At 40.3% G+C, this 26117-nt stretch overlaps 1 protein-coding gene across 4 annotated transcripts in view; it reads right to left on the reverse strand.

The window, feature by feature from the left end:
- Positions 1–26117, reverse strand: part of fhod1 (formin homology 2 domain containing 1) — a 333883-nt gene that overhangs the window by 76003 nt on the left and 231763 nt on the right. For all 4 annotated transcript variants that reach the window (XM_063066732.1, XM_063066733.1, XM_063066734.1 and 1 more), the window contains one exon: positions 16483–16838. In XM_063066732.1, coding sequence (XP_062922802.1) covers positions 16483–16838 — 356 coding nt within the window. The remainder of the gene's footprint in view (positions 1–16482; positions 16839–26117) is intronic.

Consider the following 26117-nt stretch of genomic DNA (forward strand, 5'->3'; position numbering starts at 1 on the left):
TGAGTATCATGACTGGAGCTCCTTCTTTAGGTTCAGGGTTATGTGATGGCATAAAAACTCCAGAGGAAATGTACAGCCTTGGTAATAGTCGCTGTCACACTGTCACTAGATTTATATTGTACAGGTTGTTTGCAATGAAGTTTCTTGTACACAACATACTTGGTGCTAACTTTGCTCTTTGACACAACAATTGGTAATTCAAAGAGTGTTGAGTGACAGTTTGGAAAACAGCTTGTATCAGATCATGAAGTGATGCAACATTCCCCAAGATTTTCATTGAAACCGTTCCTTTTGCATCTTTGCATTCAATTTCCACTTTTCCTAATTTAAATAAATTCAAAAAAATACTCTTGCAGATGGATTGCTTGTCAAAATGCAGTTACATACTGATTTTCAAGTATAATTGAATAACATTTTTTGTAATATATGATGCTTCCAGTTCATTACTTCCCTATGAAAATACTGCAAGCATTTGACAAAAATCTCCAGGTAGCACTAAATAAACCTCCCGTTAATTTGTAATTCAAATCATACAATATTTGATCTATTGTTTCAATGACTGCTTTATGAGCTATACTAAATTTACTGTCTGAGATGAATGTACAATGTACAATCTTCCAGAATATTTTTCTTCGCAGTTCCCCAAATGCTACATGTTTGAGTTCCTGTATATGTCAAAATAAAAGGGAGTTTAAAATCTAAATGTGAAGCTTCCATCAAAAGTTTTGCAGCAATGCTTGACCAATTATGTTTTGTCTTCAAACTTCAACCAAAAGTAGAATAATCAAGAATCTTGTTCGACCAGATTCAGCCAAATAAAACATGATTATGATAGGATCTACAGAATTTCTTTGGTATCTCACTAAACTTTTAGCTTTTCAATATAATCATCGAAATGGTTTAAATAGAATCGATCAAAATTTTGAATATTATCATACAATTGGTTTAGATCATAGTTGATCTCCCACAGAAACTTGGCACACATATTTTCGGTTTCTCTGTGGCTTAGGTAGACCAAAAAATAGTTGGATCAAATCAGTCCAAAAATCTAGAACCTCAGACAAAGATCTGAATGAAATCTCATGAATTGACAATGGAGAAAATTACAATTGTACCCCCCCCCCCCCGGCTATTCAGGCACTCCCATGAAGAAGAATGCATGGAAAATTTCAGGTACCTAGGTTGTTTTGTTACTGCGCTTTAACACTATGCACATGTAACTATCCTATTCTGTTATATATCTTCAGATTTATATTTAAAATTTCAAAGGGAGAAGTTGATATTCTATTAGTGAGTTGTCTGGCTGCAAAGTATCAGATTTGCAAGTTCATTTTCCCTTTTGAGTGAACGACACAATAGCGAAGGAATCCTGGCAACCCACAGTCAAAATAAATGGCTGGTCCTTTCCTGTTTGTCTAGGTTTTCTTGTACGACAAGGCATCCTTTAATAATAAACAATATTTATAGTCAATGATCAACACACTAGTTATTAGTGCTGTGTTGCAGCTAAATGGACAACAGAACAAATAGCCTTTGTCTCTCAAAAGTTACAGCCACCGTTACCTTGTGCATTTTAAATGATCTTTTTAGTTTTTCTATCCATTTGTACTTTGCTGTTTCCTGACCCAGTATATTATTTATTTTCAATGACTCATTTGTTCCTGTAAAGAACAAACACACACACATTCTGAGATGTGCTGTTCATCCCTCAATATCAATTTGGGAACAGAAGGAATATACTGGGAGAATAAGGTGCACAAAATCTTGCTTTAAGTGAATTACTTATCATTGGCATTGCGCATTAATGCATCACTTCCACCAAATTCATTGGCTAGAGCTCGACTTTGTCTACTTGGGTAAAATTGATTAAAGCAAACACCATCTTGTCTTTCACTTTCGTAGTTACCATTTCCAGGTTAATGTAGTATCTAGGTTATTGTAAAAAGTTATTCAGGCTGATACACACTGAAGTGTAACAGCTAGAAACCAAAGATAGCACAGAGTGATGTGGATTATACCCCAGCAACACAAAACTGTTACTGATGGTCATGATTCAACTTCTTGAGCAATGAATATTTGGTGTGATTTTTGAAAATAGACACTTCAGTCATTTCTATTGCATTTGTAAGTGTGAATTCAGATATGGTTAAACTGATGGCATTTAACAACTAAAATGGGAAGAATGTACAAACCCAAAAGTAACAACTTCACATCAGGCTTTTACACTTGGACTTATATTATTAGACAAACTACAATAGTAATCAGTAATTTGTGTGCATTTGTTTGGAAAAGAGTATCACAACTAAAAGTTCCTGTTTTACATGATGATATGTAATTTAGACTCCGTTACAGCACGTTTTCTGCCTCACGGCAGAAGTTAAATTGCTCAAGTACTTAAAAGCAGCATTTAGTTTGGGAACATAATCCCAACAGTACTTTCTTCCCACGGAAATCTTCTGAGCCAGTCCCTTGGGACTGTGGCTGGCTTGTTTCCACCTCAATCCTATGGGCTCTGACATGCCTGAAGACTCCTATTTACAGACTCCCAAGGTTGGAAGGGTTTGTGTTTGATAGGGCAGATCGGCGTGGCATTGGGGATATTCCATGAAGCTTTCACTATCTGCAGCACAGAAACAAGCCTGTTGGCTCACCTGGGCAATGCCAAATTGTTATTCTGCCTACTTCCATTGACGTGCATTTGGAACCCAGCTATCAATGTTCCTCCTATCCATGTATGTATCCAGACTTCTCTTAAATATTGCAATCAAACCTACATTCACCACTTTCACTGACAGCTTGTTCCACACTCGCACCACGCTCTTAGTGAAGTATTTCTTCCTCGGTTTCCCCTTTCACCCTCAATCTATGACCTCTAGTGTTGTCTCACCCAACCTCAGTGGAAAAGTCTCCCCTTATTCTCATACACTCCAGGGAATAAAGTCCTAACCTATTTAACCTCTCCCTATGACTCAGTTACTCAAGTCCCAGCAACATCCTTGTAAATTTTCTCTGTATTCTTTCATTTTATTGATATCATTACTGTAGGCAGGTGGCACACAATACCATAATGATATCCAAATTTGGCCACACCAAAGAGTAATATACAAACTTAATATAACATCCCAACACCTGTACTCAGTACTTCGATTTGGGAAAGTCAATGTGCCAAAAGCTCTCATTACGACCCTATCTACCTGTGACTCCACTTTCAGGGAATTATGGATCTGTATTCCCAGACCCCTTTGTTCTATCACCCACCTCAGTGTCCTACTGTTCACCATGCATGTCCTTCTCTGGCTTGTCCTCCCAAAGTGCAACACCTCACACTTGTCTGCATTAAACTCCATCGGTCATTTTTCAGCCCATTTTCACAGTTGGTTCAGATCCCACTGCAAGCTTTGATAGCCTTCATCATTGTCCACTACTCCCCCAATCATAGTGCCATCTGCAGTTTGCTGATTCAATTTACCACATTATCATCCAGATCATTAATATGGATGCCAAGCAGCAACAGACCCAACATCGATCCCACTTGTCCAAGCAGAGAGGAAACCATCTAGTACCACTCTCTGGCTTCTACCACAAAGCCAATTTACTACCTCATCCTGAATGCCACATAACTAAACCATCTGGATCAACCTCTCATCCAGGACTTTATCAAAGGCCTTTCTAAAGTCCATGCAGACAATATCCACTACCTTTCCTGCACTAACTTTCATGATAACCTCCTCTAAAATCTCTATAACATTGGTTAGATACCACCTACCATGCACAAAGCTATGTTTTTTTAAATTTAATTTTATTTAGAGATACAGTGTGGAACAGGCCTTTCCAGCCCAGTGACCTGCCCCCTATTTAATCCTAGCCTATTCACAGGACAATTTACAATGACCAGTTGACCTACTAACCAGTACTGGGAAGAAACTGGAGCACCCAGGAGCCCACATGCTCACGGGAAAGAAATACAAACTCCTCGCAAAGGATTCAGGAACTGAACTTGGAACTCTGACACCTTGAGCTGCAATAGTGTTGCGCTATCTGCAACACTACCGTTGACTATCCCTAATCAGGCACTCTCCATCCTGAGAATACCTTCCAATAAGTTACTCACTACTGGCATCAGGCTCACCGGCCTACAATTTCCCAGCTTATTCCTATAGGTTTTCTTGAACAACATAAGCTATCCTCCAGTCCGTGGCTAAGGATATTTTAAATCAAGGGCCCTGCAATTTTTGAACTAGCCTCCCACAAAGTCTGAGGGAAGACCTTATCAGGCCATGGGATCTAACCCAATTTGACTCTTAATCCAATGTGCTCTAATTTACTCTAAACAATCTCTCCCATGATACTGTACAACAGGGATCCCCAACCTTTTCTGCACCGTGGACTGGTTTAATATTGACAATATTCTTGCGGACCGGCCGACCGGGGTGGGGTGGGGTGGTAGTGTTCAAGTAGGGCTGCCAACTTTCTCACTCCCAAATAAGGGACAAAAGTAGCAGTCAAATACGGGACACTTGTGTTTACCCCGAGAAAGACTACCATGACCATGAAACCTTGCGTGGGCACCTGTGTGCGCGTGCATGTACCTGCCGATTTTTTTCTACAAATCGGTTTTGGCTTAATATTCCCGATTCTGTTAAGTGAAACTACACTGTACATACATTATTTCTACTTTATATAGGCTGCGTATTTATCATATCATTCCTGCTTTTACTATATGTTAGTGTTATTTTAGGTTTTATGTGTTATTTGGTATGATTTGGTAGGTTATTTCAAGTTCAACAGTGCGTGACAGGGAATGAGGAAAGGTGCAGCTGACTCATATCGTTTCATATCGCCAAATCGTATTGTTTCCTCGCGGCCCGGTGGTTGGGGACCACTGTTGTACAAGGCCTCATGAAAATCCCAATACACTATATGCACTGATTGCCTTATCTATTCATCTTACTGAAACCTCAAAACAAAAATCCATGTTGATTTTGCTCAATCTCACTACTAAGTTGTCATTTCTAAATAACATGTTCTAGTATTTTTCCTTCAGCTAACTACAATCAAACTCCAGGTATCTAACTGCTCAGATATCCTGAGAGTGGTATGTCTGACTCATGGAGTTTCAATTCCCTCAGAAAGACCAACTCCCCAGTTCCCAACCTCCAATGAAACTTGACATGTTCATTGGAAAATCTGTTATACTACTGCACTGTGCAACACTTAAAACTATTAGAAGCATTCAAATATTAATTGTAATAATGCCCAAGACCTGCTGGTACTGCACCATCCCAAGTAAATTAATGGAGTTTTACTATGGTCTGTATTTTTCTCTTCCCTTCCTTCTTAAATAGTGGACTTATTTTTGTGACCTCTGATTTTGTCAGAACTGTTCTACTATCAATAGAATTTTGGAAGATGTCAAACAGTCCATCCACTATCCGGCCCAGTTGTCATTATTTATCAGCTGTCAGGTGGTCTTCCGCCCACCCAAGTCCTTCTGGGCTAGGTTAGTTCTGTTCAGTCTGGAGTCAAAAACACTTTCATGTCAAAGACACTCTCAGTCAAGGAAGTCTTCTGTTCATTACTGGGGGTGCTGCCTGTCTCCCTGGCCTTGATAAACTTTCATCTGTGCCTGGCTTGCAGATTGAGTGTTTGGGCTGTTTGTGAGCTCTATTTAACATATGTAAGGATACATATTAACTTGCTCAAGAAGCATTTCAAAAACCATTGAGTTAGGGAACCAAGTCACATCATTACATTTTTCTCACTGAAAATGTAAGACATTTAAATACATTGGTGGTAAAAACTAGAATGTTGTAGTTTGCTGATTTCCAATTTTCAATACAAAACATATTTTGCAGCTATTTATTTTTATGAGTAGCTTCACACAAGTTCTTAAACTGCAGCGGAAAGGCTTGCAAACCCTGAAATGTAAAACTCACAACTGACACACGGTGGAGCTAGTCAAGAATTCCATCTGTGTTAATATTGCACCATGAGAATAAATCAATATTACATTTTGATAAAGCTGGCACTTCTATTTAATTTTATACTGTTTTGGGAGTTGAGTTCTATTTCATGCCAATCACATGCAGAAACAATAAGTTCAAGTAGCTTAGATACATCGATGTACACATAACCCCAGGATATAAAGTGGATTTTGGTTAATTGGGCCAACAGTTAATCACTTTTGGCAATCACAAAATATAAGGAGAGGAAAGATGAAATATGCAGGCAAGCTAGCCAATAATATCAAAGAGGATACTAAAATTTTTGTCGGATACATAGAGAGTAAAAGAGAGGTGAGGGTGGATATTGGACTGCTGGAAAATGATGCTGGAGAGGTAGTAAAGGGGATAAAGAAAAGGCAGATAAACTTAAGTATTTTGTGTCAGTTTTCACTGTGGAGGACACTAGCAGTAGGTCAGAAATTCGAGCGTGTCAGGGTGCAGAACTGGGTGTAATTGCTATTACTAAGGGGAAGGTGCTTGTGAAGCTGACAAGTCTGAAGATGGATAAGTCACATGGATGAGTTGGACTGCACTCCAGGGTTCTGAAGGAGGTAACTGAAGAGATTGTGGAGGCATTAGTAGTAATCTTTCAAGAATCATTGGGTTCTAGAATGGTAACAGAGGATTGGAAAATTCCAAATGTCACTCCACTCTTTAAGAAGGGAGGGAGGCAGAAGAAAGGAAAGTATAGGCCAGTTAGCCTGAGTTCAGTGGTAGAAAACACGTTGGAATCCAAAGGATGAGGTTTCGAGCACTTGACGGTACATGATAAAACTGGCCAAAATCAGTGTGGTTTCCTTAAGGGAAATTCTTGCCTGACAAATCTGTTGAGATTTTTTGAGGAAATAACAGGCAGGATAGGCAAAGCAGAGTCAGTGGATGTTGCTTACTTGGATTTGCAGAAGGCCTTTGCAAAGTTGCCACACACGAGGCTGCTTAACAAGATGAGAGTCCTTGATATTACAGGAAAGATAGTAACATGTATAGAAGATTGGCTGACTAGTTGGAGGCAAAAAAATCAGAAAAGTGGGCCCTTTTCCGGTTGGCTACCAGTGACTAGTGGTCTTCCACAGGGATTGGTATTGGTACCCCTTTGTTTCACGTTATATGTCAATGATTTGGATGACAGAATTGATGGTTTTGTGGCCAAGCTTGCAGACAATACAAAGACAGGGGTAGGGGCAGATAGTGTGGAGGAAGCAGGGAGTCTGCAGAAGGACTTAGATAGATAGGGAGAACAGGCAAACATGTGGCAGATAGAATATAATGTAGAGAAATGTATGGTCATGCACTTTGCTTGAAGGAATAAAGCTGTAGACTATTTTCTAAATTTGGAAAAAATTCAAAAATCAGTGCTGCAAATTGGACTTGGGAGTCCTTGTGCAGGATTCCCTAAGGGTTAATTTGCAGGTTGAGTTGGTGGTGAGGAAGGCAAATGCAATGTTAGCATTCATTTCGAGAGGACTAGAACATAATAGCAAGGATGTGATGCTGAGGCTTTATAATGCATTGGTTAGACCACACCTGGAGTATTGTGAGCAGTTTTGGGCCCCTTATCTAATGATGTGCTGGCATTGGAGGGGGTCCAGAGGAGGGTCACGAGAATGATTCCAGGAAGGAAAGGGTTAACATATGAGGACCTATTGATGGCTCTGGGCCTGTACTCACTGGAGTACAAAAGAATGAGGTGGGAATCTCATTGAAACCTATCCAATATTGAGAAGTCTAAATGGAGTGGATATGGGGAAGATGTTTCTAGGATCAAAGGGCACAGCCTCAGAATAGAGGGATGTCCATTTAGAACAGAAATGCGAAGGAATTTCTTTAGCTAGAGGGTGTTAAATCTATCGAGGCCAAGTCATTGAGTAAATTTACATCTTTTTTAGTCTGGGCATCAAAGGTTACGGGGAGAAGGCAGAAGAATGGGGATTAGAGGGATAATAAATCAGCCATGATGGAATGGTGGAGCAGACTCTGCTCCTCTGTCATGCTCTTATTTAGGACAACTCTTAAAGAACAAAAACTAATTCAGAAAATAGCTGGAATTTGTTTTGTTTATTTGAGACACTATGCCACTTCAACGGGACAGGCGACAGTTGTCTAATTAGCGTCAACTGAGGTTAAACACTCCATCATGCTTAGTTTCTAAATAGCATCATTGCGTGTGCTTGTGTTATGATATCCATTTGGGCCGACAGACACTGTTTCAAAAAGCAGTGGGAGCATGAAAACAAGGAAAGTGATGAAGATGACACATCTGATCTTGAACTAGTGACTTCACAGGTTGCCAGAAAATTTATTGTTGGATTATGACACTATGTCATGCCAGAAGGCAATGAAGGCAGTTCATTAGCTGCACTAGGTGTCAGTGCTGATTTGGTTTATTTGCAGTCAATCAAAAGAACGCAGCAACAGTCACTGGATGAACTCCTCCATCAATAACTATGAGGAACTAATACACAGTTTCATAGTACTTTAGTAACACTGATAGTGCTCTAATTTGTTCTGTATTTCATTTACATGCATAATTTGTTACTCAGTTAAATGGTAGATTTTTAAATACCTTTTTAACTATTTCCATGAAATTTCGGATAACTGAGGCAGCTGCTTAATTGGGTCAAAATTAACTTGTTCTAGTGTGTCCCAATTAACTGGAATCTGCTATACTTAGAATTAAGTATTTTATTTTAGAAAGCTTCATTAGTCTTTTTTGTTTAAACTCTGATTTCAGTTTTGTTGTAATGTTTCCAAAGTCTAAAACGCTTACAGAAAACACCCGAGAAAAGGCTGAAAATGCAGAATATCACTTTTGAGGCATAACTTGGTTTTTGACTTTAAAGGTGCAAAACTTTGATAAGAATTTCCCATATCAAAGCTCTTCTGTGCATATTAAATCATAACTTCTTATCTGGATCTTACAAATAACAGCTTCTAGTTTCTGATAACATGAACAGTACTTTGAGATTATACTAATTTGTACAAAGTGTTGGAGCACCTGCCTCAAATTACTATAAATAATAGGTTTTGTTTTTTATCCAAGTATGAATACCAGAAATAAGATCACCAGATATGAAAAACTGGTACAATTCTACTTCCAGGTTTTCACATTTTTCTCTGTTTACCTCATCATAACTATGCTAACTTTCATTTTTCCATAACCCCTGTATAACCTCTTCTGAGACTCTTGTGCTTTATGGTGGGGCATGTACTGGTCAGTAAACAGGAAAAGTGTTCTCAGCCTAAATGAGGTTCAAAGTCAAGTGTGAAAGATGGGTCCTGCTCTATCTGAACAACTTGCTGAAACTATTCATTTTTAAAATGAGAGTTACTATGAATTGATTTATGATTCTGACAGCATTTAGCCATTATCCCCTGTGTACAATGTTCTTTATCATCAGTCTTGCTTAGATCTTTCAAGTACTATAAGTAAACTGAAGCCTGGTTTGAAAACAGAACTGAATGGAACTTCTAAGACAACAGGGAAGTTCCAACTAACTCAATGAATGAACTTACAATACCACAAGTGACAAGTGATGATCATTTAGTGAAGCTCTTTGAAGGCACTGATTTGAGACCGGTTATTTCTTCAGCTTCAGCAACACCATGTACCATTGTCACCTTAATCTCCATCCAAAGTGAAGCTCTTAAATGTGCACAGATCTTGCCAAACAAGTGAAATTATTTACAAAAATTTTATTTATTTAGAGATACAATGTGGAACAGGCCCTTCCGACCCAATAAGCTGCACCACCTACTGAATTTAGAGGAGAATTTACAATGAGCAATTAACCTACTAACCAGTATGTCTCCAGGCTGTAGGGGCACCTGGAGGAAACCCATGTAGTTCACAGAGAAAACGTACAAATCCTCACAGACAGCACCCAAATTGCATGCGAAACTCCAGAACACCCCTAGCAGGAATAACATCGCACTTATCACCTTGCTACAATGTTTTCAGATAACATGAAACTGACTAAAATCAATGGAAGTAATCAAGAGAACTGCCTTGGAAAATTTAAACTCTTTTATTTTATGGTTTGAAGTAGGTTTGTGTACTCAGCCCCCTGCTGTACTCACCGTACACCCATGATTGTGTAGCCAAGTTTCCATCGAACTCAATGTATAAGTTTGCTGACGACACCACAATTGTAGGCTGTATCTCGGGTAATGATGAGTTTGAGTACAGAGAGGAAATTAAGAACCTGGTGGCATGGTGTGAAGACAATAACCTATCCCTCAACGTCAGCAAGACGAAGGAATTGGTTGTTGACTTCAGAAGGAGTAGCGGACTGCATGACCTCATTTACATCAGTGGTGCCCAAGTGGAACAGGTCAAAAGCTTTAAGTTCCTCGGGGTCAATATCACAAATGACCTGACTTGGTCCAACCAAGCAGAGTCCACTGCCAAGAAGGCCTTTACTTCCTGAGGAAAGCTAAAGAAATTTGGCCTGTCCCCTAAAACCCTCACTAATTTTTTATAGATGCACCGTAGAAAGCATTCTTCTACGGTGCATCACAACCTGGTATGGAAGTTGTCTTGTCCAAGACTGAAAAAAGCTGCAGAAGATCGTGAACACGGCGCGGTGCAGCACATCACACAAACTAATCTTCCGTCATTGGACTCACTTTACACCGCACGCTGTTGGAGCAGTGCTGCCAAGATAATCAAGGACACGACCCACCCAGCCAACACACTTTTCGTCCCTCTTCCCTCTGGGAGAAGGCTCAGGAGCTTGAAGACTCATACGGCCAGATTTGGGAACAGCTTCTTTCCAACTGTGATAAGACTGCTGAACGGATCCTGACCCGGATCTGGGCCATACCCTCCAAATATCCAGACCTGCCTCTCGGTTTTTTTGCCTACCTTTTCTATTTTCTATTTATGATTTATAATTTAAATTTTTTAGTATTTACTATCGATTTGTACTCCAGGGAGCGTGAAGCGCAGAATCAAATATCGCTGTGATGATTGTACGTTCTAGTATCAATTGTCTGGTGACAATAAAGTACAAAGTATCTCCTTCAGCTTTTCTGTAGCTGAATCAGTGCAAAATTCAGATGTTGGGAGTGGTCCATGCATGGCTTCTGCTGGGTTGTATTGTACAGTTAATGAGGAATCATTGCCCAGATTAAAAGAGAAATTGGGAAAAATGCACACTCACAACATAATTGCCCATAATTTGTCCCATACTACACATTTTCATGAATTAATTCTGTGACAGTGCTTGACATTGCTACATTAAATTACAGAAGAATTTGTCCCCACCTGAATGGATAGAAAAGAGTAAAGTCATTTTCATTTTACCTTTATAACGGTAAAGAATTGAAGATGCCTGATCATTTGTGAAAGATAGTAACAACAAGAGAGAAGTACGCAAATCATTGCATAAAGACACTTTCACCCTATTTTCCCCACAGTCATGTTCATGTTGTCACAGTTGGACTAGCTGGGGATACACTCATCTCACATTGTTGAGGTAAGGGTAAATTTCAGCCCTACAGAAAAGAGATTTTGATGTAGAATCTGGACTAACTCTTTAATATAGTACGAAAGGAGTGCCAGGCCATCTGCTGAAGGTGCCACCTACCAGATGAAACATTCATCTGAAGCCCAATCTGCCTCAGAGATAGATCTGGTAACCATATTTGGAAAAGCAACAGCAGCGTTTTCTCAGTAATCTAGTCAGTATTTAGTCTTCAATACCAAGACAAAAGCTGGCCCTGCAGTTTACTGGTGTTTTCCTTGATGGCCCAACACAAGGAAAGAAGAACATAGATTACATAACATAAACTGGAGTAGTAACCCATGAAATGTACTTAGCTTGAGCTATTCTCATCCCATTACATCATAGGGAGATACTACATCTGTGCTGGAGTACGTGAAGCTAATAGGGATAGCTTGAAAGTGGTAGCAGAGTTAGCTCTAGAAAGCCTCCAGAGATGATGTCAGAGTAATCCAATGGGCTGCTTTGAATCAGTGGACTGGATCATTTTCAGGGATTCATCTGTGGATCAGAATAAATTAGTCATGGCATCACCAACTTCATCAAGACGTCTGTGGATAAGTGTGTGTGCCTTTGAGAACATACCAAGTTCCTGTGCCACAGTAGTGTAGTGGTTAGTGCTCAGGGTGTCAGGGTTCAGAGTTCAGTTCCGGCCTCCTCTGTAAAAGAAGTTTGTAAGTTTTTCCCATGTGCACGTGGGCTTCTCCCAGGTACTCCAGTTTCCTTGCAGAGTCAATAGACATACCTGTTAGTAGGTGGGTTGGTCATTGAAAACTGTCCTGTGATTAGGCTCAGGTTAAATAGGTGGGCTGCTGGGCAGTGGGTCTCATTGGGCTGCAAGGACCTGTTCTGTGTTGTATTTCTAAAGAAATGAAATAAATCTACAATCTGCTGGGGGCTAGACCTGTGGCATTCAACATTAGTCAGACAGAACCCTACAGGAGGTCCAGGTATGACCTATGGAAATCTACTGTGAGACCAAAAATACAATTCCATACGAAGTTAGACACACAATCAGGTGCACAATGGCTGTGGCAGGGTTTGCATGCCAATACTCCCTATAACGTGAAACTTAACAGCATTGTTAGCAATGATGTTTCACTCTCCGATGAAGTGAACGCATTTTATGCATGCTTTGAAAAAGAGAGTAGCATGATGCCTCTGCAAATCCCCACAGCATCTAGCAACCCTGTTATCTGTCTTGAAGGCTGATGTCAGAACACACTTCAAGATGGTGAACCAATGCAAGCTGGCCGAGCCTGATGACGTAACTGGCATGATACTGAAAATCTGTGCTGATTAAGTGGCTGGAGTGTTCAGGGACGTCTTCCACCTCTTGCTGCTGCAGTCAGAGGGTCCTACCAGCTTCAAAAGGGCAGTAATCATCCCAGGGCCCAAGAAGAACATGGGAAACTACCCCAATGACAATTGCTGGTAGCAGTCAGATTTGCCGTGATGAAGCGCTTTGAGTTGTTGGTCATGGCTGGAATGAACTCCTGTCTGAGCAACGAGCTGGACCCGCTGCAATTTGCCTACCACCGCAACAGGTCTACCATGGATAAAATGTCACTGGCTCTCTGGACAGCTTAGGAACACCTGGACAACAGCAAAACATCCACCAGGCTGCCCTTTATCTGTTGCAGCTTGGCATTCAACACCATCATCCCCTCAGTACTAATCAACAAGCTTCCAAACCCGTATGAAGCTGGATTGTTCAAGTTCAAATCATTGTCATTCAACGGTATACATTTATACAGCTAAATGAAACAATGTCCCTCAGGAACCAAGGTGCAAAACACAGTGCATTCATCACAAACAGCACATAAAATAATATTAACAGATAAATAAGTATTCTGTAGATGTATGTTATGGTGCATATATGACATACAGTTAAAATATATAACAGTATACTTCTACTGGCGCTGTCATAAAGTGTGCTGGGTGGTAGCAGGGTGTTCGGAAGTCTCACGGCCCGGGGGAAGAAGCTGTTACCCATCATAATAGTCCTTGTTCTTACGTGGCACTTCTATTTGCCTGATGGAAGGAGGTCAAAGAGGTTGTGGGAAGGGATCCGCGACAATGCTGAGGGCTGAACATGCCAAGTGCTGCTGTTATACTGCAGCTTTTTAACTTTTAAATCAAACATTAGGCATTAGGCACTAGGAAGTAGAAGAATGTATTTTAAAATTGTTTGAAATCTAAAGTTTCCCATTAATGGCAATATAGATGTTATCTATATGGATTTCACATACAGTATTTAGTATATTTAATTGCAGTTAGAAGAAGTAAGATCTAGGTTTTGATGGCTTATTTTCTGTAAACTAGCATTGCTATCTACAGTAAACAGTGATTTATATTCAATTCATCTACATTAAGTAATGATCATTGTGATCAGCATTTGTATTGTAACAGTCTTTTTCATAAATGATGGGGGTATTCTAACTCTTAGTTAATGAATATAGGGCTATCATGACAGGAAAATAACAAACGTTTTCCAGTTCTTTGCATTGGCAAATGATCAGCCATGATGCAATGCACAATACTTCAAAGGTGAAACACAATCATTTGAAACACCAGCCAGCCCTGTGGGTACAAATTAATGCATACCATAGAGCAAAAGGTGCAGGGCAGAACCATGTCATCACTTTGAAAGCTTGATTCAGTTTGCCTCTTTCCCCTTTGCAACGCTTTCCTCTGCGGGCATATGTCCAATTCCCTCAGAAAGTTATTGAATTTGCTTCCACCGCCCTTTCAGGCAGCAAATTCTACATCCTAACAACTGCATGTAATGGCATGATTTGATACTGTCCAGACTTCAACAGATGCAAACCAGAATATATATACTTCTTTCAGGAATACAACAAAAATGTAGATATACAGTATCTAATTACAAATACCATCTTTGTTAATATTTAACTTTTGTATTTTATATTTTTAATAATTATATTCTTTTTTATTTTACAGGAGTCAAAGTCTATGGCAGATCCAAGCCATGAGAATTTTACATAACCTATCAATCCTTCCAATGTTAGTGTACGTCTGCTAGAGATTACTGCCAATGAGGGTCTGTTTAATGTTGCACAATTAAAAAGTATCTTGTGACGTAGGGAAGTGCACAGGGTCTACACTCAAAATCAGAATACACTGCAAGATGGGAAGAGATTGGTATTATCTATTTCCACTTCGTACATGTTTTCAACTATCCTCATTTTGTAATCACGTACTGTATGTAGGCATTACTTTCTGTCATTAGCACTGTGCTCATTTCCTCAACAATTAGTTTTCACTTTGTCAGAGATTCCTAGAGTTACAATCCTATGAACACACTCCAGTGATACAGAAGTCAGGTGTCTAACTGAAAAGAAGAAAATAACTATAATTCATTTCACATCACAGGCATGCAGCATTGATTCTGTGTCTCACTCCACAGATGCTGCCTGGCAACACTTTCCATTTCTGGCGATTAAGAGCTTAAGTGCTGTTAGACAATGCAGGACACCTTCAGGGTTTGAGCCAAGCCTTAGCCTTTTCAACTTCTTTCTCCATAATCCATGGGCACCAAAGACAATGAATCGACTCTACTTCTACCCCAACTCTGATCAGTTAACTCAGAACAGAGGAGAGATTTCTGGCTTTTGTAGCTCAGTTGGTTAAACCTATGTGGAAACCATGAGTATTGTAAAAATTATTAACATAATGGTTATAAATCTTATTAGTTTTGTTTCTTGGCACTGAATTTTGGTTATTTAGTTCTGGATAATTATTATGGTGTATTTATATAGCACATTAGAAAAAAAACTATTTTCATTATCCTGCAACAGGCACTAAGAACTTGCCACTTCAGAGCAAGGAGTCCCATTCCATTACACTAATGTTTAAGGTCCTAATGCCCTCTAAACCTGGAATGTCAGGTAGGCTGCGGATTCTTCCCACTTTGACAATCCAGTTGTACAGATGAGGGTAGCAGGAATATTTCTACAAGGCATGATGAAGCAAGGTTACATTTAGACCTTCACGTATGGGCATGAAAAATGCCTTAGGCACCCAAGAAAACATGAAGACGCACAAAGGTCCAATTTTGCTTCTGGGCTCAACTCAACCTAGGGCATCAGGTGAAGGAGAAAACATTAACATCAAAAATATTAAGTCAACTCCAATATAAAATAGTAACAGTATCTTAATCCACACAAAATGCTGGAGGAACTCAGCAGGTCAAGCAGCATCTATGGAAAAGAGTAAACGTTTCGGGCCGAGACCCTGCTTCAGGATCGAAGTATCTTAATTAGCTAGCTTTCAACACAGTAATGCTTCCTGGTAGGCTGGAAACTAATTTGCCTTTTGCTATTGACTTTTATACAAGTCTGAGCAGAAAGTACTACTCTGTAGGTAGAAGGCAAGGGGCCAAAGATTCCAAGATCAGCACAATCAATTAAAATATATTTCTACTGTCTTAATATCATGGATCTTATCTCTGCGATGCATAACCACTGAACTATATGCTATGCAGTGATATCCATTATTCTATGAATTAAAAACATTAAATTCTTCTTTGTTGGTAGTATTACTGACAACCAATTGACCCTCGTCTTTAAAATACAACTGAATTGGTATAACTAGAACAAATTTTAAAATCAGCAACAACTGCAAAGATCTGTAAGCTTAAAACAAGAAAGCATGCACATTTATCCAGCATATTCCATAATCTATGAATGACCCAAATTGTTTTATAGGTTATCAATTACTTTTAATGGAAAATATAGATATTAGTAACGTAGGGGAATGGTTCACTACACTCAATCTTCTAAACAAAAATGCTCATTCACTTTATTTGGTATAGTTGGACCTCAGCGTTGCCTCCTTAGTGCTCAAAGTTTATGTTCATAACTATACTACAGCATCAAACGACATGCACTCCACCCAGCGTAAAACCATTTAGCAATAACAAACCAATTTTACACAAAACAGCAACTTACTCTGTTGATGTTAGCACTTGGTTTGCAGATGGCGAGTTTAGGTCTCTTGCGGGGCTTACAGGTGCGGTTGGAGTTATTGTAGGTTGTGTTTGGGTGTCAGGTTGCTCTGGATGGATGTAAATCACCTTTGAAGACTTAATGTCATGTGTTGTGTGACTGCTGGGGCTCACTCCTTCAGGGGCGAGTTTGTGAGGAGTAGCCTCTGCTGGCCTGGTTGGTGACAGCTCAGCCATATTTTGTCCTGCAGATCGTCTGTTTTTTCGTCCATCATCGACATTAGCGGTCAGCTTCCTTCTATCCCGCCGTGCATTTGGAGTGTTCCCATCATCTTCACCATCCTCGTGCTTCAGTGCATTCTGGATAAAGAAAAAACACCGTTCATTTTTGTTGGAGAGGAAAGAAACAAAGCAGTCTGGGCAACACCAACAATGCCAGTATTTATTGCCCACCCCTAAATACCCTCGAACTCACTGGCTGCTGGGCCACTTCAGAGTCAACAACATTCATGGGGCCTGGATCTCCTACAAAATGTTAGGTTTTCTCCCTGATGCAAATCGGTGAACTAACTAATGGCAATCACTGTTGACTACACCATTACAAATTTTATTTCAAATTCCAAATTATTCACTGAATATACCATTTGCGGATGCCAGTGTGAGATTTCATCTCAGGGCTGCCTTAGATACTGCATGGAAACAGCCCTTTGGCCAACTTGGTCCATGCTGACCAGAGCATCTTCTCTGCTAGTTCCAGTTACCCACAATCCGCCAGCCCTCTCCCCTCCAGGCACCTATCCTCATGCCTCTATTATACCCATCTCGACCACTTCCTCGAGCAGCTCATTCCAGGTACTCACTGTCCCCTGTGTAAAGAGGTTACCTCACATGTCTCCTTTAAATCTCACCCTTCTTGTATCTCTGCCCAACCCTGGGGAAAAGACTATGACCATATCTTATCTATACCCCTCATGACTTAATAAACTTCTAGGAGGTCACTTCTCTTTCTCCTGTGCTCCAAGAAGTAAAGATCCAGCGTGGCCTACCTTGCCCTTTCTCTTAGGCCCTCTAGTCCAGGCAGCAATCCGACCATCTTTTATGGATCCACACATGGTGGTCCCTGATGGTTTTTGAGAAGGCCTTGTCTCTCCTTATTCACCCTTTCCCTGTTAATACAACTGAAGATTCTCTGGGGATTATCTTTAACCCTGCCTATCAAATCCATATCATACCCTTTTGTAGTCCTGATTTCCCTCTTAAACCTGTCCTTAAACTTTTTATATTCATTTGAGGAATCCAAATGTACTCTGCTGCCTAAAAGTGATGTTTACTTCTTTGTTTTTCCTGACCAGAGCCTTGATGTGTCCCATTGCTGAACTCGAAATGTCTGCCTTTCACCCTAACAGGAACACGCTGCCCTGGACTCTTAAATGCCTTGTTCATCCGAGCCGCTAGGCTGCGAGTCCAGTGCCTTAACCACTTACGTTACCATCATGTGTGAGATGAATAACGTAAATTATATTTTGCATTTCTTTCAAAGGATTTCCTGCTAACCGACTTTTATACACGAGGTTTGGAGATGGTGGATAATAAGTCATGCCTTTACCTCTTGTTCCAGAATGAAAGTCACTCTAAACCAAAGCAAGAATGCAAGACTGAAGGCGATTTCCAGGACAGAGTCGAAGGCTGTGGATTACACTTGTTGATATTTCCATGCACTAGCTCAGAGGCTGCTGGATAGTTGCAGTGACATCAAACAACATCCAATGTTCATATGCTATTATGCCCTCACTTATGGGGCACTAGCACAGCTATTGCTTTGAGACCTCACACAGTTAGAAAGGGCCCAATCCAACCAGGTCTGCTACCCTTTCTTTTCCCGATAAGTGGCTTGCATTATTGCTTAGTCTTACCCACCACCATGTTGTAGATTTCCTGAGCCACCAATTATCCACCACTCCCACCAGCTTTCCGTAAACATCTTCTGCCAACCTTGCATTATCTGCCTGAGCCTACCCACTCCCACCTACCCAAATCATTTGTCCAACACCCCCAGTATAGCAATCCTCACTCCAAACCCCCCAACCCTAGGTATCTTCAATCTGAAATCAAGCCCCAGACTCCTTCACTATACAATCCTATCCTTGGGATAAGCAAATAAAAAAGATGAAAATTGGCTTTATTTGTCACACATGCATCAAAGCATACATCATTTTGCGTTAATGACCAACAGTCCAAGGATTGTGCTGACCATCCCTCTGGTGCCAACATAGCATGCTCATGGCTTACTAACCCTAACTGTATGCCTTTGGAATGCCGGAGGAAAGCAGTGCACCCAGAAGAAACTCGCGTGGTAATGGGGATAATGTGCAAACTCCTGGAATCAAATCCATATTGGTGACCGCTGGTGCTGTAAGGTGATTGAGCTAATGTCTACGCTACTGTGCTGCCTCGTGGAATAAGCCTACACAGGCAACTTTGCACTGCCGGATTTTCATTCTCCACCACTGACTGCTGGGCTTTTCAATTCCAAGCTCTGATCCCTCCATAAGCCCCTCGCACTTCCTTTAAGATTTACATCTTCAGCCAAAGATCCTAACAACTGAATATCTTCCTTTGTGATACTGAACCATACTTTGCCTGATGATACCAGAGATGGTTCCCAACAATAATCATGCCGTGTTAATACAAGTTATCAGGTTCCAGGTAACAGATAAATGAAATATTAAAATAACAACCAACTAATGAATTCTGTTTAATGGTCTAAAAGCCTTAAATAGCTTAAATTACAAACAGAGTACGTGCTTAAACTTTGGCAACAATTTCCTTTCTTTAGTAGCATACTTTTAAGGTGACTAGAATCAGAAACCTCAGCCAGGAACACATTATTCTTTTTGATAAACATTTAGCTACCTTTCTCTCACAATAGGCTATGAATAAGAATGATATAGCAAATTCCAACAGGGCTTACTGTGGATGGAAAGGGAAACTTGCTGTGTTCAGGAAAAAGTTTCCGTCATCAGTACATAGAAGTTCCAATGAGAGAGCATGCAATACTGGATCTGTTATTGGGAATGAGACAGAGTAGGTGATAGACGTTTGTGTAGGGGAACACGTTGCATCCAGTGACCACAATGCCAGTAGCTTTAACTACTAGATTGAGCGGACGAGACCAATGGAAGGTCCAACGGTCAAGAAGATGGTCTCTGCAAGCGTCGTGGAACGTGTAGAACAGGACAAGACACAGAAGACGTCCTGGTCATCCACTGCGCCTAGTCCCATCTCCAGCCGTCTAGACTCTGTCTTGCCACTGGATCCAGATGGGAATTGGGAAGAGAGAGTGAGGCTGATGCTGCGCAACTCTCCCTCACTTAAATCCAAATCATGCGCTAATCTCGACACCATCATAATGGTGTCGAGGTCCTCATCAACGTCAATGATGGACGAACAACAGTTTTAAAGTAAATATGCAAAAAGATAGGACTGGTCCGTGGATTGAGGTTCTAAATTTGAGAAAGGCCAATTTTGATGGTATTGGAAATGATCTGGCAAGTGTGGATTGTGACAGGCTGTTTTCTGGCAAAGGTGTACTTGGAAAGTGGGAGGCTTTCAAAAACGGAATTTTGAGAGTACAAAGTTTGTATGTGCCTGTCAGAATAAAAGGTAAAGATAATAAGTGACGAGATCCTTGGTTTTCAGCAGATATTGAAGCCTTGATTAACAGGTATAGGCAAGTAGGAACAAATTAGGTACTTATGGAGTGCAAGAAATACAAGAGAACACATAAAAAAGAAATCAGGAAGGAGAAAAGGTGGCATGAAATTGATCTAACAGACAAGGTGAAGGAGAATCTAAGGGATTCTAAGGTATGTTAAGAGCAAAAAGAAGACCAGAATGGTAATCCATGTGTGGAGCCAAAGCAGATGGGGGGAGGACTTAAATGTATTCTTTGTATCTGTATTTAGTCAGGAGACAGATACAGAGTCTGTAGAAGTAAGGCAAAGAGGCATCAACTTCAGGGACCCTGTACAGTTTGCATAGAAGGAGGTGTTTGCTTCCCTGGGGCAAATAAGGATGGATAAATCCCCAGGGCCTCACAAGGTGTTCCCTCTGACCCTACGGGAGGCAAGTGCAGAAATTACTGGGGTCCTAGCAGAGATAGGAGAGGTCCCAGAGGATTGGAGAATACCCAATGTTGTTCCACTATTTTAAAAAGGCTCCAAACAGAAACCAGGAAATTATAGGTCAGTGAGTCTAACATCAGTTGTGGGAAAGTTATTGGAAGATGTTCTAACGGACCGGATATATAACTATTTGGATAGACATGGACCGATTAAGGATAGTCAGCATGGCTTTGTGCATGATAGGTCATATCTAACCAATCTTACAGAGTTTTGAGGAAGTTACTAGGGAAGTAGATGAAGGCAGAGGCAGTGGATGTTGTCTACATGGACGTTAGTAAGGCATTTGACAAGGTCCCGTGTGAAAACTGGTTAAGAAGATGCATTCACTCAGCATTCTGGATGAGGTAGTGAATTGGATTAGGCATTGGGTTTTGTGGGAGAAGCCAGAGATTGGTAGTGGATGATTGCCTCTCTGATGGGGGCCTGTGACTAGTGCTGTGCTGCAGGGATCGGTGCTGGATCCATTGTTGTTTGTCATCTATATCATTGATCTGGATGATGATGTGGTTAACTGGATCAGCAAATTTGCAGATGACACCAAGGTTGGGGATGTAGTGAACAGCATTGAAGGCTATTGTGGCTTGGAGAGGGATCTGCATCCGCTGGAAAAATAAGGTGAAAAATGGCAAATGGAATTTAATGCAGACAAGTGTGAGGTTTTGCAATTCAGTAGGACCACGCTACTGGGAGGAGTGTGGTGGTACAGAGGGATCTCGGAATACATATCCATAATTCATTGAAAGTGGCATCACATTCGTAAAGAAAGCTTTTGACACAATGGCCTTCAAAAATCGAAGTATTGAGTACAGGAGATGGGATGGGAAGTTTTGAGTACAGGAGAAAGTCGTACAAGACATTGGTGAGCTCTAATTTGGGGTATTGTGTACAGTTTTGGTCACTTATCTACAGGTAAGATGTTAATAAGGTTTAAAGAGTACAGAAAAAATTTACAAGGATATTGCTGGGTCTGGAGGACCTGAGTTATAAGGGAGGACTGAATAGGTTAGCACAGTATTCTTTAGAACATAGAAGATTGAGAGGTGATTTGATAGTGGTATACAAAATTATGAGCTGTATAGATAGGGTAAAAGCAAGCAGGCTTTTTTCACTGAGGGTGGGTGGGACTACAACCAGCAGTCATAGGTTAAGGGTAAAAGGGGAACATGAGGGGAAACTTCCTCATTCAGTGGGTCGTGTGAGTGTGCAATGAGCTGTCAGCACAAGTGATGCATGTGAGCTCAATTCCAATGTTTAGGTGAAGTTTAGATAGGTACATAGATAATAGGGGTATGGAGGCTTTAGTCCCGGTGCAGGTCATTGGGAGTAGGCAGTTTAAATGGTTTCAGCATGGACTAGATGGGCCAAAGGGTCTGTTTCTGTGCTGTACTTCTCTATGACTCTAACAGTTACCTATCATGGGGAACGTCAAAGGCAACAGTGGATCTGGAGGAAAGCAAGAAACTACTTTATATGAAATTAAATGCCCGATAAAATAGGCTTTATTCTGTTTTTTGCTTGTTCATTTACATTTATGGGCTGGATCGGGACATTTCAGCAACTGCTTACATTTTGTTCTGCAAATGTGCTTGTATTAATATGAAGAGAGTGAATCAGTTTCATATCAAACTTTTGAAGTGGTTAAAATGAAAAAACTGATGGCAATCTGGAATGATGACAATGTGGTACAATCCCAGAAAGGATCACCGTTACACAATACTTCCTAAATGGACAGTGAAACCAGAACTAGTGATCATTTCAGAAAATTCTAAAAATAACTCAGTTATGCCTTATAAGGAAACATAAATCAAAGTAATGCCACACAGGCATCAACAATCATTCAAAAACACATCACATGACAGTATCTGACTGGTTATGACATCATATCTTGACCTAACTAACTTTGTCATGTCATTGTATCCAAGTATCATATAATTCCAAGCAATGAGATTACTAAATATTTAGAATTTTAGTGCTCAGAGTAAAATAGAAATACAGAAAAAAATGTGGAGTGTTCAGCAAGGAGCTAATTATGGAGAAACGTAGCAATTTATCAAAATTTTACATGTAGGCCAAACCACATGGAAAAACTAAAGGAATGAAGAGTAATGCAAGCAGTTCCAAAGTAAAAAAACAGACTGCCACAGCAAAAATGCCAAATTGTTTCACCTTAGAAATGCCATCCATTCCAACTTAGAAACTGCATGAAATCATTTGTACACCATTTTGAATACACTCCTTGTTAAAATGTGTGTGTGTGTGTGTGTGTGTGTGTGTGGTGTGTGTGTGTGTGTGTGTGTGTGTGTGTGTGTGTGTGTGTGTGTGTGTTTTTGCTTTCTGATCCAGTTGACATCTAACAAATCCACTTGTTGAATTTACATGGCCACCAGCATATTAAACCAATTTTATTTCGCACCTGGAACCCACAGAGTTTTTGTTTTAGTTGTCCAAAGCCAAAATTACAATGTACTAACAACATTGTCATGAAGCACACAAGGCATTTGAAAAGTACGAGAAATCCATAAGAGTTTTGCTGTAAATAACGGACCAATCCCTCTTGCCAATATTCCAGTAGTCCATTCTTCTCTTCTGAATTTGAGGACAGGATTTCATCAGATGTTAAGCGCTTTAGTTTTGCATCCTTTCCAATCAGTCACACTTCCAATTGGCAAATGGATATTAATAGGTTTTACTTTCATAGGCTTTGAAAATAAACAGTCCTGAACAAAATGGTAAATACCATTAGAATATGCAAGGTAAGCCATTAGATAATGTTGTGTTCAGGAAGCGTTACTTTCCTGAACTAACCCCATATCCCTTTTTCCACTGGTATCTAAAAATCCTTTCTAGCTCTGCTCTGAATGTACTGTTGCTCTCAGATTGCTCCAAGGTTGAATCTGCCCAGCTTCCATCAGTAGAATAACTCAAGATCACAAGCGAGCCTGACCTGATGCTGCTTAGTGACATTCAGGTCTTCTTCAGGATCTTGCGAAATCCCGTTATTTATTTGTCACTTTCCCTGTTAATGCACTGGCACACAAGCTGTTGCTACACTCCTTGTGTGCAAGGAGGTGATTTGAAAAAGAGCTTATCAGCACCAGAGGCCAATGTCTCTAACCACTGCATCCACATCTCTGATGGGCGGAGATAATGGCCAGGATTGTAACAAGTGGAAGTGTCCTTTTCTTCTGTTAAGAATTGGACACTTGTTTCTTGTTACCATCTAACTTTTTATGTTCTTGATACATGTGTTAATTTTCTCTGTTAATCTTAAATTCTGATGCTTGTCTTGAGATGAGCCATGTTTTGGTCATTCTGGACCAGCTTGTGTTATTAGCTTATCTATACTGTTACCTGTAACTTCAAAATATTAAACTAATTGAAAGGGAAACAAGAGCCGAGCAATGCAAGTCTTAGTTTGTTCTTCACTTTAAGCGAGGTGGGCACTCATCACATGCTGACATAATGGCATATGCAATTCATATATTTTTTTTTAACCATAATGAATTATATAAACAAAGTATGACTAATCAAACAAAATATTTACAAGATTACTCATATATTACTGAAATATTAAACACACAACACATCTCCCTGCTTAGCTATGAACTCCAACTCAATAGAGAAAGCATCTCAACAATATACACAATATACTATATAATACAAATACTATCTACAGACATCTACAGCACTGTAAATTTTAAATTGTCTCATTCAGACCAGAAGATTCAATCGCTGTGGAGGATTTCTCACTTTTCTGGGATAAAATCTTTCCTGAGAAGGGGAATCACTCTGCTCGGCAGGTGAGACTGGTGGCGGTGAAACCATCTCAGGTTCTGGGGACACCTCCGTGGTGGTTGTAGGAGTTGACTTTGAGACTGTAGGGAGTGGTTCTGACAGCTCTGGACATCTTTCTTCTCCTTTTCTTTGCTTTTCTCTCCCTGGATCAACTTCGATCCTTTTTTTTCCTCTCATATTCCTTCTCTCTTTCACACCTTTCTCTTTCTCATTCATGTTCTTTCTCTCTAGCTCTTCTCTCCTTTTTCTTCTAGTCTGTTCATCTTGATCTTGTGATGGTGTATTTAGTTCATTGGAATATTCGCTTATTAATCCTTTAACTCACTTATTAATTCCATTGCTCCCTTATTGATCTGATCTCTCCTCTTGATTTCCTCATCCACAACATCATCTGATGAATCCTCTGTTTTTGAATCCCCATCAACTCCTTCCTTTATGGCCTTCCATTCACCCAGCTGGGCTTTGGTCTTTGCATGTACTTTTACAAGCAGCTTTATGTCTCCCTATTCAAGTTCATTTAATAACAATGAACGCAGAGTAGATTCTGGTTCTTTATAGTCACAAAAGCCGAATGCTTGCAACTTTCCTGAAGCTCCTTGAACTACTCTTCTTTCTTAGCTTAAAACTAAGTCACATTTCTCAAGTAACTGCTGATTAACATATCAGAGCCTTTCTCAGATAGGTTACCAACAAAAACTATTGCTTTCATACTTCCTCTGAGCAGCATGGTCTTTCCTTGGTCCAATACGTTTCCAACCAGAGGCTCAAAGGTTGGCACGAACAACTGTCTGTCCTCCGTGGGGCAACGGTTCATGGTGTTTAGCACGGAGGCAGCTGTGGCATCATCCAGTGCCTTTCTTAATTCACTTTCAGTTGGCTTTATTGCAGGGTATGTGGCATGCAAATGATGAATGAATCTCCAAGCAAGTTGTAGTTGTCTCAGCCACTCGTTTCCCCACAATGCTGGTCACTGTGTTTTTACCATATACTAGCTCAATGTGGCTTGTTGGTTGTCGTATTTCACTGCCACAAACATCAGGAGTTATCTTTTCTCCAGTACAAGTTCTTAGATGGATATCTGCAGGCTTCAGTTCAGTTTCTTTGAAATGCTGTTTAAACTCATTTTGTGGACTGAAACAGCTGATCCAGTGTCCAATTCTACTTTAATTAATTTGCTGTTCACTTCTGGTGTAAGCCATATTGTTAATTGTCACATTGTAAATCTCCATGCTAGCAAGTCCTGTCTCACTCTCATTATCAAATTTTTCATAAGCAGCATGCATATTAGTACTCTTCAAGAACATTGACTTCTCTAACTTCCGCTAATGCCCCACCTCCCCCTCGTACCCCATCCGTTATTTATTTTTATACACACATTCTTTCTCTCACTCTCCTTTTTCTCCCTCTGTCCCTCTGACTATACCCCTTGCCCATCCTCTGGGTTCCCCCCCCCCCGCCTTGTCTTTCTCCCTGGGTCTCGGCCTGAAACATCGACTGTACCTTCCTAGAGATGCTGCCTGGCCTGCTGCATTCACCAGCAACTTTGATGTGTGTTGCTTCTATTCATAAGAGATTATTTTATGAGAATAAGCCTTTTCATCCTTATGTTCATAATCAATGTGTTAAGTCTTGTTCTCTTACATTCCTTAAAACCAATAGG

Source organism: Mobula hypostoma, chromosome 14, assembly GCF_963921235.1.
Source record: "Mobula hypostoma chromosome 14, sMobHyp1.1, whole genome shotgun sequence".
Classification (NCBI taxonomy): Eukaryota; Metazoa; Chordata; class Chondrichthyes; order Myliobatiformes; family Myliobatidae; genus Mobula; species Mobula hypostoma.